Consider the following 16,356-nt stretch of genomic DNA (forward strand, 5'->3'; position numbering starts at 1 on the left):
TCAAGCCACTTTCCTGTTTACAGGCACCCTCCTTTGAGATTGATGCCATTTTCCTAACCTCCCTCCACTCCAGGTCCTGTACCCACCTGAGATCACCTGGGCCCATTGGCCACACTTGTCCCCTGAAGCAGCCAATATGTCTGAGGACTTGACTGTTGGCATCCAACTCTGGAGATAGCACGAGGGTAGCATCACCGGGTTTGAAGGAGGCTTGATTAGAGTGGTGTTGCTCCCTGCCTCATTCCTGATGAAGGGCTTTTGCCCGACACATCGATTCTTCTGCTCCTCGGATGCTGCCTGACCTGCTGTGCTTTTTCAGCACCACTCTAACCTAGACTCTGATTTCCAGCATCTGCAGTCTTGAAGTGCAGGCTTAACAGTGGGCGGGCCGAATGGCCCGTTTCTATATTATGTACTTCTGTGCAAACATTTCAGCCTTTTGGTGCAGCGCCACAGTCGCAGCACTGATGTTGCCGGTCTGAGTGTCACATGTCTCTACAAGTGGTCTATTTTTAGTTAGTTGAAGGTCACCAGGGGCCGTGAGATGTTTGCTGGAGCGGGGATCTGACTACCAACAGGCTAGCAGGCAAGAGCTAGCTCCCTGTAACGCCCCTCCCTTCCTCCCCTGATCGTCACAAAACAAAAAGACTCCCAACTAAGGGTGTTGCCAGACAGGGAAAGAATTGTGGTCTCTTTCGGAGCCAGGTCGAAAAGGTCCACAGAGTTAAAAGACGCAGTTTTGGTGGGTTTGGGTGCGGGGGCGCGATTGTGTTGGCTATCACCAGGTTGTGGTTGCTCTGGTAATGCCCAGCTCCACTTAGTTGCCTTTCTCCCCAAAGCCCTCTCATCACCCCCTGACTGATTAATAACCTAACTCGTGCACAGGACACGATGGATAATTTGCAGGGGGGGGTGGAGGCAGGGAAATCGCCACTTGTGAATAAGACGAAAAAAAACTGTCTTGACCCTTATTGTCTGTTTGTGGAGTCTACCTGAGCGCCGGGGATATCAGAGTGGAGCATTGAAGGATTTCTGTGTCTGTCCTGTGTTCTTGGCCGTGGGGAATTGTGATGAGCTGGCATGTTGGATTGGCTCCTGACTGGCTGTGCAGATGGGCTGGGATTGGGCGATGGCGCACTGTCGTCGAGGCAACGAGCAGCAGTGTTGGCGGAGTGAGAGCCTGAGGCCTACGGGTCACTTCAAAACAAACTGTTGGAGGCTGGAAGTGCTCCGTATCAAGGATCACATTCAAGGTCACCGGCCGTAACCTTGGCTGTTCGTTTGCAGTGTCTGACAAAAGGGTTTGTACGCCTGCATGTTGTGTCTTTCAAAGATAACTTTCCAGATAAGTGCATGGCTGCAAGCAGCTTGGCTACAGTCAGGCACGTGAGGAGGATTAATCCAAAATAGTACTGCGGTTGGGGCCAGGCGGAACTGAACTGCACTTACAAAGCCGTACAACCTAGAAACAGACCCTTCGATCCTCCCAGTCCAGGCCAACCATCATTCTGAGCTAAACTAGTCCCAGCTGCCTGCACTTGGCCCGTATCCCTCCAAACATTTCTTATCGTGTATCTGTCCAAGTGTCTTTTAAATGTTGGAATTGTACCCACATCCACCCGTCCTTCTGGAAATTCATTCCACACGCGAACCACTCTGTGTCTCAAAACAAAAATTGCCCCCTATGTCATTTTTAAAGATCTTTCTTCTCTCGCCCTTAAAATATATGCCCTTAGACTTCAACTCCCACACCCTAGGGAAAAGACTCATAAGCCTCTAAGGTCACCCCCTCAGCCTGATACAGTCCAGTGGCAAAAGTCCTAGCCTATGCAGCCTCTCCTCATGACTGAAACCCTCCTTTCCTGCAACATCCCAGTAAATCTCTTCTGAATCCTGTGCATTTAATGATATCCTTCTTATATCAGAGCAACCAGAACTGCACATTGTACTCCTGATGAGGCCTCACCAACGTCCTGTATAACCTGAACATCATTGCTCAGACGAGGAGCTGGGACATTAAGGCGAGCATGCTAAATGCTTTCTTAACTGCCCTGTCTGCACGTGATGCAAACTTCAAAGAATTACGTACCTGACCCCCTAGGTCTCTGTTATACAACACTACCCAATGCCCTACCTTTAATTGGCATTGAAGTCCTGCCCTTGTTTGTTTTTGCCAAAATGTAATACCTCGCATTTATCCAAATTAAGCTCCATCTGCCACACCTCAGCCCGTTAACCCAATTGATCAAGATCTGTTTGTAATCTTAGATAAATCTCTTCACTGATCCCTATACCACTGAGTTTGGTGTCATCCGCAAACTTAATCAACCACGCCTCCTATATTCTCATCTGGATCATTTTATCAAAATGACAAACAGAAGCGCAGCCAGCACCAATCCCTTTTGGAGCCATCGCTGGGGAAAAAAGCAACCCCTCGCCAGCACTCGGCCTCCTGCTGTTAAGCCAATCTTACATCCAATTGGCAAGCTCACCCTGAATCCCATTGACTTCACTTAAGTCATTTGTTGCCCGTGCAGAGCCTTGTCAAAAGCTTTGCTAAAGTTGGGGAGGTAATTATTTGGCTCTCAGCAATAGGCAGGGGGGGGTTCAGATTTCCATGTGACAATAGCCTGCATGACTGTCGTTGGCTCCAGTTTGTGTAAATTAGTTCCTAAGGGCCTGTGGGGGTGTGGGGAGAGAGAGAGAGAGAGAGAGAGAGAGAGAGAGAGTGTGCAGAGTTCTGAATTATCCCAGCGGGGTGGAGTGCTCCACTGGCTGGGTTAGCCCTGGTTAGCCCAACCCCAGTTGTCCTGGAGATGGTGGTAAAGTCAGGAAAGCCAAGGGCTGGAGAAACTTGGCAGCTTGTGTGGAGAGAGAAACTGAATTCATGTCTCCAGTTCAGAGTGACTATCCTTCAGGACAGAGGTGAACTGCTGTGGTCCTATGTTATCTCAGGCTACCCACAAGTGCCATGCGGGAGGAGATTCCAGGATTTTGACCCAGTGACAATGTAGGATTGGCGAATATATTTAATTGTTGGTCAATGGGCTGAGGAGTGGTAGAGGTAACTTAATGTGGATAAATGTGAAGTACTGGATTTTGGTCAAACAAACAAGGGCCTGACTTCGACAATTAAAAGCAGGGTGTCGCGAGTATGGTGCTGGAAAAGCACAGCAGGTCAGGCAGCATCTGAGGAGCAGGGCAATTGACGTTTTGGGCATAAGCCTTTCATCTGATTAAAAGAAGGGCCCTGGATAGTGCTGTAGAAGAGACCCCTGGGGTTCAGGTACATAATCCTTTGAAGTTTGCATCGTGTATAGATAAGGTGGTTAAGAAAGCATTGGGCACGCTTGCCTTCATTGGTCAGACCTTTAGTTGGGATGTCATGTTGAGGTTGTAAAGAATGTGGGTGAGACCTCTTCAGGAGACTATGCGCCGTTCTCATCGGTCTGTTATCAGAAGGATATTATTAAACTGGAGAGCGATCAGAAGAGATTTACCAGGATTTTGCCAGGAATGGAAGGTTTGAGTTAGGAGAGAGGCTGGGACATTTTGTTTTTAGCGTAGGAGACTGAGGAGTGACCTTATGGGTGTTAATAAAGTCATGAGGGGCATCAATAAGATGAATGGCAGATGTCTTACCCCTAGGTTGGAGGATTTCAGAACCAGGGGGCATATTATTAAAGAGAAGACAAATACGTTGAGGGGGGGAAGATTTTAAGAGACGTGAGGGGCAGGTTTGTCTGGAATGAACTTGCTGTGGAAGTGGTGGATGCGGGTACGTTTTAAAAGAATTTGGATGAGTACGTGAATAGTCAATGTTCGGAGGCAGATGGGACTGGTTTAGTTTGAAATTATGGTTAGCATGGACTGGTGGACCGAAGGGTCTGTTTCCATGGTCTCTAACTCTGCAGATCAGGATGGTGTGCAGCTCCAGAGGGGAACTGCAGGGGGTGCTGTTCCCATGTGTCTGCTGCCCTTCCAGGAGGAAGCGATTGCGGGTTTCGAAGGTGCTTAATGGACATTGGGATTGAAGTAAGCCATTTGCCCCATTGATTCTGCTTCCCATTCAGTGAGATAAGAACAGATCTGCTCATCTTCAACTCTACTTTCTTCCATTTTCCCCCCATAATCCTTGCTTTCCTTACTGATGAAAAATCTGCCTGTCTCCACCTTGAATAGACTTGCTAACCAGCCTTGGCAGCCCGCCTGTGGTGAAGAATTACACAGATTCACTAACCTCGGAAGAAATTCCTCCTCGTCTCTGTCCCAACTGGGCAACCCCTTACTCTCCGATTTCTGATCTCTGACCCTTGCCACACCTGCAAGGGCAGACCTCTTTTCCAGTCACATTCTTTGGAGGCTTGACAGAGTATGTTTCAATAAGGTCGCCTCTCATTCTCCCGAACTCCAGTGAGTGCAGACCCAGTCTACTCAACCTCTCCTCAGAAAACAGTCCCTCCATACTTGGGCTCCTCCCAGTGAACATTCTCTGGGCTGCCTCCCAGTGAACATTCTCTGGGCTGCCTCCCAGTGAACATTCTCTGGGCTGCCTCCAATTCCGGTCTATCTCTGCTTGCATACGGGGCGCCAAAACCGTTGACCGTATTCCCGCTGTGGTCTGACGGGTGCAGTTCTAGCAAAACCTTCCCACTTTTTCACTCCGTTCCCTTTGAACTGACTGCCAACATGGCAGTCGAATCGCTGAACCCGGACGCTGTCTCATTTTTGCGATTCATGTCAAAACGTGCAGTCTTCCATTTAAATCACATCATGTATCCTCTTCCTACCAAAGTGTATAAAGTCACAGTTCCCCTCTTGGTATTCCATCTGCCAAGTCTTTTGCCCGCTCTCTCAACCAACCATCTGCTATTCTCCCACTTGCCTTCCTATCTCCTTTTTGCCATCTCGTCTGTATTGCATTCCTTAAGCAAGTCACTGATTGTAATTAATTGTCGCCCCAGCACTGATCCCTGTTGCCTTCAAATCCTTGCAGGCTGCCATCTTGAACATGTCCCTTTCTATCCCTAGTTCTATTGGTTAGCCAGTTCTCTGTCCGGGCTCATTTCTATCCCCAACGCAGTGGGCTACTACGATATTAAGTAGCCTCCCCAAATGCCTTTTGGAAATATTTTACCCCACGACCTTCCTGCAGCTTCACATTCCTCATTCCTCAATCCTGCAGCACTCCTCACTCCTGGAACCTTTGTCCAAACTATGAATCAGTGTTTCCTTGGCAAAGTGAAACATCTGGATCCGTTGTCTCCGTTTGAACTGGTGCTTTTATCAGCACCAGCTGTTGTCGAGCAAGGAGCTGTTCTGCAGTCATCGGAGGGCGTGGCGTTGGTCCGGGAATGTGAAGTTTCAGGATGGGTTGCTTTCGGAGCTGGCTGGAAATGAATAAGTTTAAGATGCCCCTGTCGCGCTAGAACCTTTGCTCAGATTGTTGAGGCCTGCTCAGTTGTGCAATGTTTGCCAGGACGGATCTGACTAACCGGGAGGCGGGAAAAAAGAAACCACTTTTGTTGGTTTGAGACAGTTGGATCGGAATTGTGGATAAATTATCATTGAGTATATTCCTCTGTTGCAGTCAGATAATTGGTAGGCCATTACTACGCATACGATTGGGATTTCCGGAAAAGACCTGTCTGACTGGGATCTCTATTGTACTGTCCTCTGGTGCAGTTTGACATAGTTCCACGTTTTGATCAATTTTGACAGGCAATGAGACCCCCGCGCCCCCACCTCGCCCCAGAGTCGAGCGATTTGGCCTTCTAATGTTGGCCGTTTGGCAGAGGTAACCCACAGATCTTGGGGTGACTTTCCTTGAGCTTCCTTCTCTCAGTTGGTTGCTGATAATCGTCAGTGTTTTTTTTTCTCTCATCTTGCACCCCCACCCCCCCCATTCAGCTCATTATCTTCAATGCCTGCCTTGGCATGGAAACTATACTGGCATCGCCCACCCCGAATAAGTGAGGTGATGAACTTTGGCAAAAGAAACCAAGATTAGGGAGTATTTCATGAATGGCAGGTCACTGGGGCATTTAGAGGAGCTTCGGGGTAATTATTCACCGATCCCTGAAGTCGGCAGGGCATGTGATTAGTCGAGTAAAGAAGACATATGGGGCGCTTGCTCTCATCAGTCACAGTACAGCATGTAAGAGCAAGGAGGTACTGTTGGAATTGTACGGAGGTTTGGTCCGGTCATAACTGGAGTGCGGTGTGCAGGTCTGGTCACCTTGCTACAGAAAGGATGTGTTATCACTTATGGGGACACAGCGCTGGCTCACCAGGGTGTTGCCTGGGATGGAGAATCTGAGCTATAAGGAGAGTTTACCAAATCACAAGCAGTGGCTGGTAAGCTGGAAGGCCAAGTAACTCACTCTCTCATTCGCAGTGCATAAGTCACTCACTAGCTCTCCACGGGAGATCCACAAGAATTTCTGGGCATTACATCTCCAGGAAGATGAGAAGGCATGAGAGAAGGTGGCGAAGAGGTTTAAAGCGATGTTCCAGCGATGAGGAATTTCTGTTAGGAGGGGACACTCGCCTTTATTGGTCAGTGCAATGAGTTTGGGGTTGGGAGGTCATGTTCAGGCAGTGGCGAACGTTGGTTAGGCCACATTGGAATACTGCGTGCAATTCTGGTCTCCCTGCTACCAGAAGGATGTTGTGAAACTTGAAACGGTTCAGCAAAAAAACTGACAAGGATGTTGCCAGGGTTGAAGGGTTTGAGCTATAGGGAGAGGCCGAGGGGTGACCTTCTAGAGGTTTATAAGGTGAATAAACAAGGTGTTTTCCCTGGGCTGGGGTAGTCCAGAACTAGAGGGACATAGGTTTAGGGTAAGAGGGGAAAGATATAAAAGAGACCCAAGGGGCAACGTTTTCACACAGAGGGTGGTACGTGTATGGAATGATCTGCCAGAGGATGTATATATATAGGAAGGGTTTCGAGGAATGTGGGCCAACTGCTGGCAAATGGAACTAGATTAGGTTAGGATGTGTGGTTGGCATGGACGAGTTGGACCGAAGGGTCTGTTTCAGTGCTGCCCATCTCTATGGCTCTCTGACAGGCTAGAAACGTCTGGGTTGTTTTCTTTAGAGCAGGGAAGACTGAGGGAGGACATGATGGAGCAGTTTAGGATTTTGCGGAATATGGACAGGGTGAATAGAGAGCAGCTGTTCCCCTTGGTTAGGGGATCAGTCAGTGGAGGGCATAGTTTCAAGGTAAGGGACAGGAGGTTCTGAGGGGATTTGGCAGGTGGTGGGAATCGGAATGTACTGCCAGTGGAGGCTGGAAACCTTGCAACCTTTTACAAAAAAATATTTGGATGAGTACTTCAAATATCATGATATTGAGGATATGAGGCAAGTGCAGGAAATTGGGATGAGTGCGCTTTTAGTGTGAGTTATTTCAGTGCAGACTCGATGGGCCGAAGAGCCTTCTCAGGGCTGTGTTAATCTGTGAATCTAATTACCCTCGAGCCAAGCTAGGCCAGAGTCAACCGTGCCACCTCTGACTCTGGAGTCACGTATTGGCCAGACCGGGTAAGGATGCCAGATTTCTGTTGGTAAACCTGATGGGTTTTTTTTTTCTCCTCATCCACCAACTAATGCCGGTTTCATGGTCGCCATGGCTACGATGAGCTTTCATTTGCAGATTTCAAACTTTAATTTAAATCCCGCCAGTGTCCCTTTGAAGTGGCACATGCCAGTTTTAGAAGTGGGAGATGAGACTGAGCCTGTTTTGTGGTTGCGTCGTTGTCCCGATACAGTTCTGATTTGACCAGGCCGGATTGAAGCAGCTCCCCCACGCCTCGATTCTAGTTTCTCTCTCTGCTGTACGCTGTAAACAGTGTTTGCTTTTACGCCTGAAGCCTGGGTCTCAGCTGCCAGAATCATCCTGGGACCGCTGTATAAATAGCTGCTTGTGTGGACCAGGCCCGGGCACTGATGTAGTGGCGCGATTGGTAATTTCAGATGGCACATGGGGTCCTGTTTGTCCCTGACAGCGCCGTCAGGAGGGAAATGGTTAGCTCATCTCCATCGTGGATCAGCTCGCAAGCTTGCTCCCCTCGTACAGAGCAAAGTTCCCTCTGCACCGCTTCAGTAAATCTTTCCTGGGCGTGCTGTCACGATGGTTATAGCTCCGTGAAACATCTGTGTCTCAACTTTGTCAAATGAGCAGGGAATCTCATTTCGAAACGAGCACGCAGAATGCCAGGCGCCGATTGTTTTTCTTAACGGAATGAAAAGTGGAATTATCGGCAAAATCTACCCTCTTCTTTGCTCCTGTCTACACGGCTGAAAAGGGAAAGACCAATGGGTCAAGTCAAGCCAGCTTTGGTTGCCATGATATTATCGACTTTCTTTTTGTCAGCGAGTGAATGCTTGACACAAGATGGACCCTTCCCTTGGCTGCTCAACTGTCACTTGCTTCTCTAGACTGGCAGTTCATTCCCAAGGCTGTCGGAATCTGGCGCAGGATCAGGCCATTTGGCCCCTCTAACCTGCTGTTGTCCTTCAGTGGCTGACCCCATTGGCCTTCATCCCACTTTTCCTGCCTGTTTTCCCCCATAACCCTCTACTCCCTTGTCGCCCATAAAATCTACCGAGTGCTCTTAACTGAGGTCCCTTTATTTGGGGAAGCAAGCTCCCCAAATTGACCCAGAGAGAAACAGATTCCTTGTCTTGACCTTGAGTGGAAGGCTCCTTGTCTTGCAAATGGCGTGTCCGGTTTGACCCCCCCCCCCCACCTCCAGTTATCCTTCAATCCCTCACTGGCTGTAACAAGGAGAGACATCTTTAATCTGCCTAGAAGATATGAGAAGATTTTTGTTTGACCTTGCATATAGAGGCTGAATAGGCCAAGTCTCCCCCCCCCCCCCCCCCCCCGGAGTGTCGGAGGCTGAGGGGTGACCTTGTCGAGGTTTATAAAATGAGGGGGCATGGATCGGGTAAATAGACAAAGTCTTTTTTTTTATTTCCCCAGGTTGAGAGAAAATAGGTTTAAGGTGAGAGAGGAAAGATTTAAAACATAAGATCCAAAATTGTGAGGGGCATGGATAGGGTACATAGACGAGATCTTTTCGCTGGGGTGGGAGGAGTCCAGGACGAGAGGGTTTAGGGTGAGAGGGGAAAGATTTAAAAGGGACCTAAAGGGCAACTTGTTCACGCAGAGGGTGGTACGTGAATGGGATGAGCTGCCAGAGGAAGTGGTAGAGGCTGGTACAATTACAACATCTAAAAGGCTTCTGGATGGGTATATGAATAGGAAGGGATATGGGCCAAGTGCTGGCAAATGGGGCTAGATTAATTCGGGATATGTGGTCGGCATGGACAAGTTGGGCCAAAGGGTCAGTGTCTGTGCTGCTTAATAGAAAAGCCGAATATTAATCAAGTGGAGACAGATCACAGAACGCTGCAGTTCACAGGAAGCCTGGGTAACTGGATGTGACCGGCAAAAGGTTAGAGTGCAGCTGCAGCAAGTGACTAGGGAGGCTGAGGGAACATTAACCTATGTTGGGGGGTGAGGTGGGAGCTGGGTCACTGACTATATTCAAGGCAGACTCAGGCAGTTTTTAAACTAGTCCTGGGCCTAACCCTTGGGGAGTCTGTGTTTTCAATTGTCTGATAAAGTACGGCACCCTCGATTAAAATGCACTCGGAAGGTGCTCGAGTTCCTCACAAGGAGGGAGCTTGTGTGAACCATCGGTGCCATGCAGACCTTTCCAGTTTTGCAGCCTTCAGCACGGGCCGCTGCGCCGTTGTGTGATGTGACCCCGCTGGGCTTGTGGGCTCGGTTTACCGACAGTCAGGCTGAGTGGTGGGGTGGGTGGGGGGGGCTCACTTTCTCCCTCACCCGACTGGGTATCCCAATGGCTGGCTGACCAACCCGTACCCTGGCCCGCTATTGAGGACCAAGAGCCACTGGGCTCACAGCGGGAGGGAGCCCTGATGGATTCATTGCCTCTCTCCTTCCATTGACCCTGGCGTTCAGACCAGCCTGAGGGAGCTGGGTGTGCTTGGCCATGCAGTTAGTGTGCAGTTCTGCAAGTGGGGAGGAAGTGGTGCAACACTGGGGGGGGGGGGTGAAACTTTCTACTAATTAAACCAAATGCTCAGAAAAGCTCACCTTGCCTCAGTCAGTTCAAGTAGGAGTGACAGAGAACTCCCAAATTCCACCATTTGAAGAAAAAAAAATTATTCTGTAAGTCTAAAAGTGAACGTAAATAACAACTATTTACAACTCTAAGCCCCGCTTTCTCAAAGTGTTTGTTGTCTGCCTCTAATTGTACAACAATATATTGTTCCTGGCACAACCCAAATTAAAATGATTTCAACACCACACAGCGGTTGTTGTCATCTGTGTCTGTCTTCCACTGGTTGTAGATCTCCCTGAGTGGTGTTCTATCTTTTGCTGTACCAATGATTAGATTAGATTCCCGACAGTGTGGAAACAAGCCCTTCGGTCCAACAAGTCCACACCGACCCTCCGAAGAGAAGCCCACCCAGACCGGTTTCCCTCTGACTAATGCACCTAGTACGGCCAATTCACCCTGACCTGCCCATCTTTGGACTGTGGGAGGAAACTGGAGCACCCGGAGGAAACCCACACACAGACACGGGGAGAATGTGCAAACTCCACACAGTGTTTCATCTGAAAGAGGTGCCCTTTGAGAGTGTTTTAAATGGCAGCTCTGTCTCAATTGCAGTTACTCTGTCGATGATAATTAGCCTCTGTCTGACTTTCAAAATGCCTGCTTCGTTCTACCCCAAACATTGGATCGTCTCACTGGTTTGAGGCTGGCAAAAAAACAATAAATTCAAACTCGATTGGGTTTTAGTATCCTGGGGCATAATTTAGACTGGTTAAATTCAAATTGTTGTCAAAACAGTAACCAATCCAGGTGTCCATTTCCCAGCCAATTTTCAATTTTCCAGAAGAGTCTGCAAGCTAGACATATGACAGGTGTCTGCAAGCTCTCAGCGTGAAAACAGTGTTCACTCTGTCTCTCCAAGGCACAGTACGCCTTCAACTTCATAACAGAAGGCTCAAGGCTTGATTGAAAGGAGACTGTCAAGTCGCCCCAGTCCCAAAGCTCTGTCATTGGAGAGAGAGAGAGAGAGAGAGAGAGAGGGGGGGGTAGGGGGAAACGGGAAGTAGTGGGGAGTTGAACCAGAGGGGTTACCATGCCTCAGGCAAGGGAAGAGCTTGAGAAGGGGAGTCCTTCACTCGGACAGTGCGGGGAAATGAGCCTGGATTGTTTTCCTCACAGGATGGATACTGAGAGAATGTTCCCCTCCTGAAAGTCTAGAACCAGGGGGCACACCTTTAAACTAAAGGCAAGACTTCTATAGTTAACAGTAAGATCCTAGGGTGTGTTGCTGAACAAAGAGACCTTGGAGTGCAGGTTCATAGCTTCTTGAAAGTGGAGTCGCAGGTAGATAGGATAGTGAAGGAGGCGTTTGGTATGCTTTCCTTTATTGGTCAGAGTATTGAGTACAGGAGTTGGGAGATCATGTTACAGCTGTTCAGGGTATTGGTTCGGCCACTGTTGGAATATTGCGTGCAATTCTGGTCTCCTTCCTCTCGGAAAGATGTTGTGAAACTTGAAAAGGTTCAGAAAAGATTTGCGAGGATGTTGCCAGGGCTGGAGGGTTTGAGCTACAGGGAGACGCTGAATAGGCTGGAGCTGTTTTCCCTGGAACGTCGGAGGCTGAGGGGTGACCTTATAGGGGTTTATAAAAGCATGAGCTTGGATTGGGTAAATAGACATGGGTGGGGGGGAATCAGCACTTTAGGGTGAGAGGAGAAAGATATAAAAGAGACCTGAGAGGCGATTTTGTTTCATACAGAGGGTGGTACATGTATGGAACGAGCTGCCAGAGGATGTGGTGAAGGATGGTACAATGACAGCATTTAAAAGGCATCTGGATGGGTATATGAATAGGAAGGTTAAGAGGGATATGGGCCGAATACAGACTAATGGGAGTAGATTAATTTAGGATAGCTGGTCGGCATGGACGGGTTGGACCGAAGGGTCTGTGTTTCTGTGTTGTGTAACTCTAAGACCAAGGTGAGAGTGGTTTTTAACCTAGAGAGTGGTCCCCAGAACTGTCCTCCCCAGACAGTGATGGAGGAAGGGTCATGGAATATATTTAAGGCAGAGGTGGGGATCAATCCTTGACCACCCAGGGGGTCAAAGGGTGAAAGGGTTATGCAGGAAAGTGGCAGAGGGGGCTATACCATGTGACTTGCTCTGGACTCTCTAATTGGGTGACTCTCGGGCGTGAGGAGGCATGGCTCGAGACATGCCTCTTCACGTTTTAAGTGGTTCAGCCGCATGTGCTTGGGATCAGAGATTTGGAACTATTGACATTTGAAACAGCTTGGAGCAGGCTCCTGGTAGTTTAGAGACACTGTATGACTCTGTCAAGTTGGCATCTGTGACTAAGATGGGTGTCCTCAATCAGACATTGCATCATTTTGCGTCTAAACCTTAAATTTCCAGCCCTGTTTTAAAGTCGCAATATCTGCGTTTCCACTCTCTCTGTCTCTCCCTGCAGTCTTGGGATGTGTTCTTCCGAAATGCCAATGCAGGGGCGGCGCCAGGCACAGCTTACCAAAGTCCTCCGCCGTTGGGTGCCAGCGTCGCGTCTCTGTCCAGCGTCCAGTCGGTGATGGTGGCTCAGCCCAACGTGGACAAGTTGGTGGAGGATCACCTGGCAGTGCAGTCGCTCATCAGAGCTTACCAGGTAACCACCCGGTGGGTGGGGGGAGTTGGAAGGCGGACCCCAGTTGTATGACCTCACTTGTTATCCTGTGCTGCTGCTCCCTTTGCAAGCTTACAGGCGAGTCTGTGCTCAAGGTTCAAATACAGTGACTTGCAAGGCTCCTTCAGGTGTGTGTGTGCGCGCATCTCCAGGCCTACCAAACTCAGGAAAGGATTTGCCAATGTGTTGGCCGGTTGAGCTTGGCAGCCATATTGAATTGAGTCAATGGGCAGCAGTCCCCTCATAATGTCTCCCAGCAACAAACTCGCCCTTTCCATCAAGTGGGGAGCCAAACCCCTTGAGCCGTGAACGGACACGGTCTTCCTCGCGCGTTCTCCTGGACAGCCACCTCCTTCCGAGCTGCTGCTGTTCTGGGGCCTGTCAGGTTGCGGCCCTCCCTCCAAGCTGCTGCTGTCCAGGGGCCTGTCAGGATGTGGGCCTCCCTCCGAGCCGCTGCTGTCTGTGGCCTGTCCCGGGGTCTGTCAGGATGCGGCCCTCCCTCCGAGCTGCTGCTGTCTCTGACCTGTCGCGACGCCTGTCAGGATGCGGGCGTTCTGCGTCGCTCGAGGCCCTTGGACGAGCACAGCCTAAAGCCTTTTGTTCTTGTTTCCCGTCCCACAGGTCAGGGGTCACCACGTCTCAAAGCTTGATCCGCTCGGCATTAATGTAGTCGCGTTCGATGAGTCGGGTAACGCTTTTCCAGTCGGGCCCTCCAGCCTCGGTGAGACGCGTTTCGGGCACTTCCGTTTGCGTTGACGTTAAGGAAATGTATAAAAAAAAAATCCTCTCTTCTCCTTCCTCCTCCCCTCCCTCTTTTTCTCTCTCTCTCTCTCTCTCTCTCTCTCTCTTTCTCTCTGTGACTCCCTCCCTCCCTCCTCCATTTTCCTTTTCCTCATTTCAGATCCGGGGTCACCATGTTGCGCAGCTCGACCCACTAGGAATCCTGGATGCGGACTTGGAGTCGTCCCTTCCAGCTAACCTAGTCACCAGCTCAAACGGACTTGGTGAGGGCTCTAGAGTGGGCGGACCCCTCTCTCTCCTCATTTTTTTAAAAAAAACAAAATGTTTTGGTGTTGGAGCTCCTTTTTGTTTTTTTAGAAACCCCCCTTTCCAACCAACCCGAGTTTTGGCTTGTAGTTGTTAAAAGCATGCGTGCATGCAGTGCTGAACACTCTGCACTTTTCCTCCTGTATGCTGATTTGTCAATGCTGATCCGCCGTCGGGGCTGCACTTCTGAATGACACCAAGTGCATGTGTGAGACTGTGTGTGCGTTCTAACACTACCCTCTCCGCTGCTTCTCCCACATAACCTCTGACCCCGCCCCCCCCTCCCCCTTCACCACTGACAAACAAAATCTCCGTTGTCTCCATGGGCAATTCAAAAATACCACGTCAATAATTCCTGTCACTGAGTCTGTAGTCGAACTGCAGTAAAGGATTTTACTGACGTATGTCAGACTGCGGACCTACCCGTTGGCTTATTTTCTTCAAAAATCCTTTTCGTTTCTCTTAACCCTGTCCCGGAGTTGGCCGCCATTTTTTTTTCTCTCTGCCGAATGTGTGGTTCGGTTCGTTTTGGCTTCTGTCCGCAACCCCGATGCATTTTTGGGGAATTTTAATTTCAGTCGTACCGCAGGCACGTTTCGGGTTTTCCTTCTCGTCTCCTCCCTCCGGGGTCGAGTTGGCCTCGCCCGTGGGCGGCCCTCCCTCTCGGCATATCGGGGTCGGCGAATACAGATCGGGTCTTGCTGTGTCTTTTCGCTGAGGGGCGCGAGTCGAGGTTCACGAAGCAGTGTTAGTCTCGAGTCAGAGTTCTGTCTGCCTTCCTTCCTTCCTTCCTTCCTCCCTCGACAGATTTAGGGTTCGAGGCTGGCACCGCCTCTGCCCGTTGTAGTTGACCGGCGGGGGAATGTGAGCCCGCAGGAGAAGCCGGGGCGGTTTTGCTTCTGTCGATGGCGTGGCTGTGCCCTGTACGCTTCCTGCAGACAGCAACCCCTTTTCCCCCACTCACCCAACCCTACTGCCACCCGTAAATCAGCTCCCGCCGCCATCTTGTACCCCTTGGCAGAAGGGATCTCGAGTTTTCCGAAGCTCTGTCAAGCTGCGGTGAGCGTAATCCTGGGAGCAGTTTTGTTCGGTGTTTTGCTGAGTCTGCTCACTAATCTGTCGAACGGCCATTAACGCTGGGAGCCCGGCGCCTTGTGCTTGTTTCCTTTCACGCTTTGCTTGCTGTGTGTGTGTGTGTGAGATACGTTGCGTGGTGTGAACGCGTTCTCCCCTCCCCACCCAACCCCCCACCCATCGGTTTTGTTTCCCGTTCTGACATGCGTTGGGATGGGAGTGAGGTAAAGCAGCCTGCCTCGTATTTGAACCTAAAACAGTTTAATTCTGAGCGAAACTAAGGTACGTTTGCTTTTTTTTTTAACAAGAAGAAAAAGAGCAGAGTTGGCCATTTCGCCTTGCCATAATCCGGACTGTCTGAAGTTCCTCTCGTAAAGAAGGCAAAATGGTTGAAGAGATTTCTAGCCATCTATTGGTCAGACACAGACCGACTGTAAAATGACATATTGCTTGTTCAGTGTTGGGACTGAACCGTGGCGCGTAGCTCCGCCCTGACATCTCAGAGACGATTGGTATTTCAAACAGTAGTCCACGTTTCATTGGTTGATATTGGGTTGGGCAGCGAACACCATTTTAGCGACCGACGAGGGTTTTGTTAGAAAGTTATTACAAACAACAACCTTTTTGCCTTTTCGGGGGGGGGGCCTTCCGCTGTCCGGAAGCCAAGTCGTCGCTCGCGGGGACCTCAGCTCTCTCCTCTTCAAACGTGTCTTTGGCACGCTTCGAGAGCAGGTGGGTCTGCTGGCCCAGAGGTAGGGGCACTACCGCTGTGCCGCAAGAGACCCTGAGAGCTCGGCGCACCAAATCCAAGAGCGTCGACTCTGGAGGAGGTCTGCCTGTGAGGGAGCTGCGTTTGTGATTCTGCCGGCTCGTGCACTCACCTGTGTCCGAGGATAAGGCACAGCCTCCAGAAACTCCGCGCGAGGTTATGGTGGAGGTGGGTTTTGCCCCTCTCCCTTTGTGTTGCTCCCGGTTAATTTTTAAGCAGGCTGGGAGCAAGAGGGAAGGGCTGGCGAGACACAAGTGAATAATGTACAAATAAAGTACAATAATGTTAGGGTGGCACGGTGGTTAGCACTGCTGCCTCACACTGCTGCCTCACAGCACCAAGGTTCGATTCCAGCCTCGGGCAACTGTCTGTGTGAAGGTTGCACATTCTCCCCGTGTCTGCGTGGGTTTCCTCCCACAGTCCAAAAGTGTGCAGGCCAGGTGAATTGGTCGTGCTAAATTGCCCGTAGTGTCAGGGGTGAATGTAGGGTAGGGGAATGGGTCTGGGTGGGTTACTCCTCGGAGGGTCGGTGTGGACATGTTGGGCCGAAGGGCCTGTCGGGAATTTTTTTTAGGTTTTTTTAAGATTACATTACATTACATTACAGTGTGGAAACTGGCCATTCGGCCCAACAAGTCCACACCGACCCGCCGAAGCGCAACCCACCCATACCCCTACATTTACCCCTT

The 16,356-nt window shown here is 50.0% G+C and overlaps 1 protein-coding gene across 3 annotated transcripts in view; it reads left to right on the forward strand.

Annotated features, from left to right (window-relative positions):
- LOC122543191 (2-oxoglutarate dehydrogenase, mitochondrial-like) overlaps nt 1–14,326 on the forward strand; it is a 35,658-nt gene extending 21,332 nt beyond the window's left edge. For 2 of the 3 annotated variants that reach the window (XM_043681625.1, XM_043681624.1), the window contains exons 3-4: nt 12,571–12,759; nt 13,679–14,325. In XM_043681625.1, the coding sequence (XP_043537560.1) occupies nt 12,571–12,759; nt 13,679–13,921 (432 nt within the window). In that variant the 3' untranslated portion in view covers nt 13,922–14,325. Of the gene's footprint in view, nt 1–12,570; nt 12,760–13,678 lie in introns of all 3 variants that reach the window. The other variant, XM_043681626.1, reaches the window with a different exon arrangement.
- Nucleotides 14,327–16,356: the final 2,030 nt, after the last annotated feature.

The sequence above is a fragment of the Chiloscyllium plagiosum genome, chromosome 42 (assembly GCF_004010195.1).
Source record: "Chiloscyllium plagiosum isolate BGI_BamShark_2017 chromosome 42, ASM401019v2, whole genome shotgun sequence".
NCBI classification, from domain to species: domain Eukaryota; kingdom Metazoa; phylum Chordata; class Chondrichthyes; order Orectolobiformes; family Hemiscylliidae; genus Chiloscyllium; species Chiloscyllium plagiosum.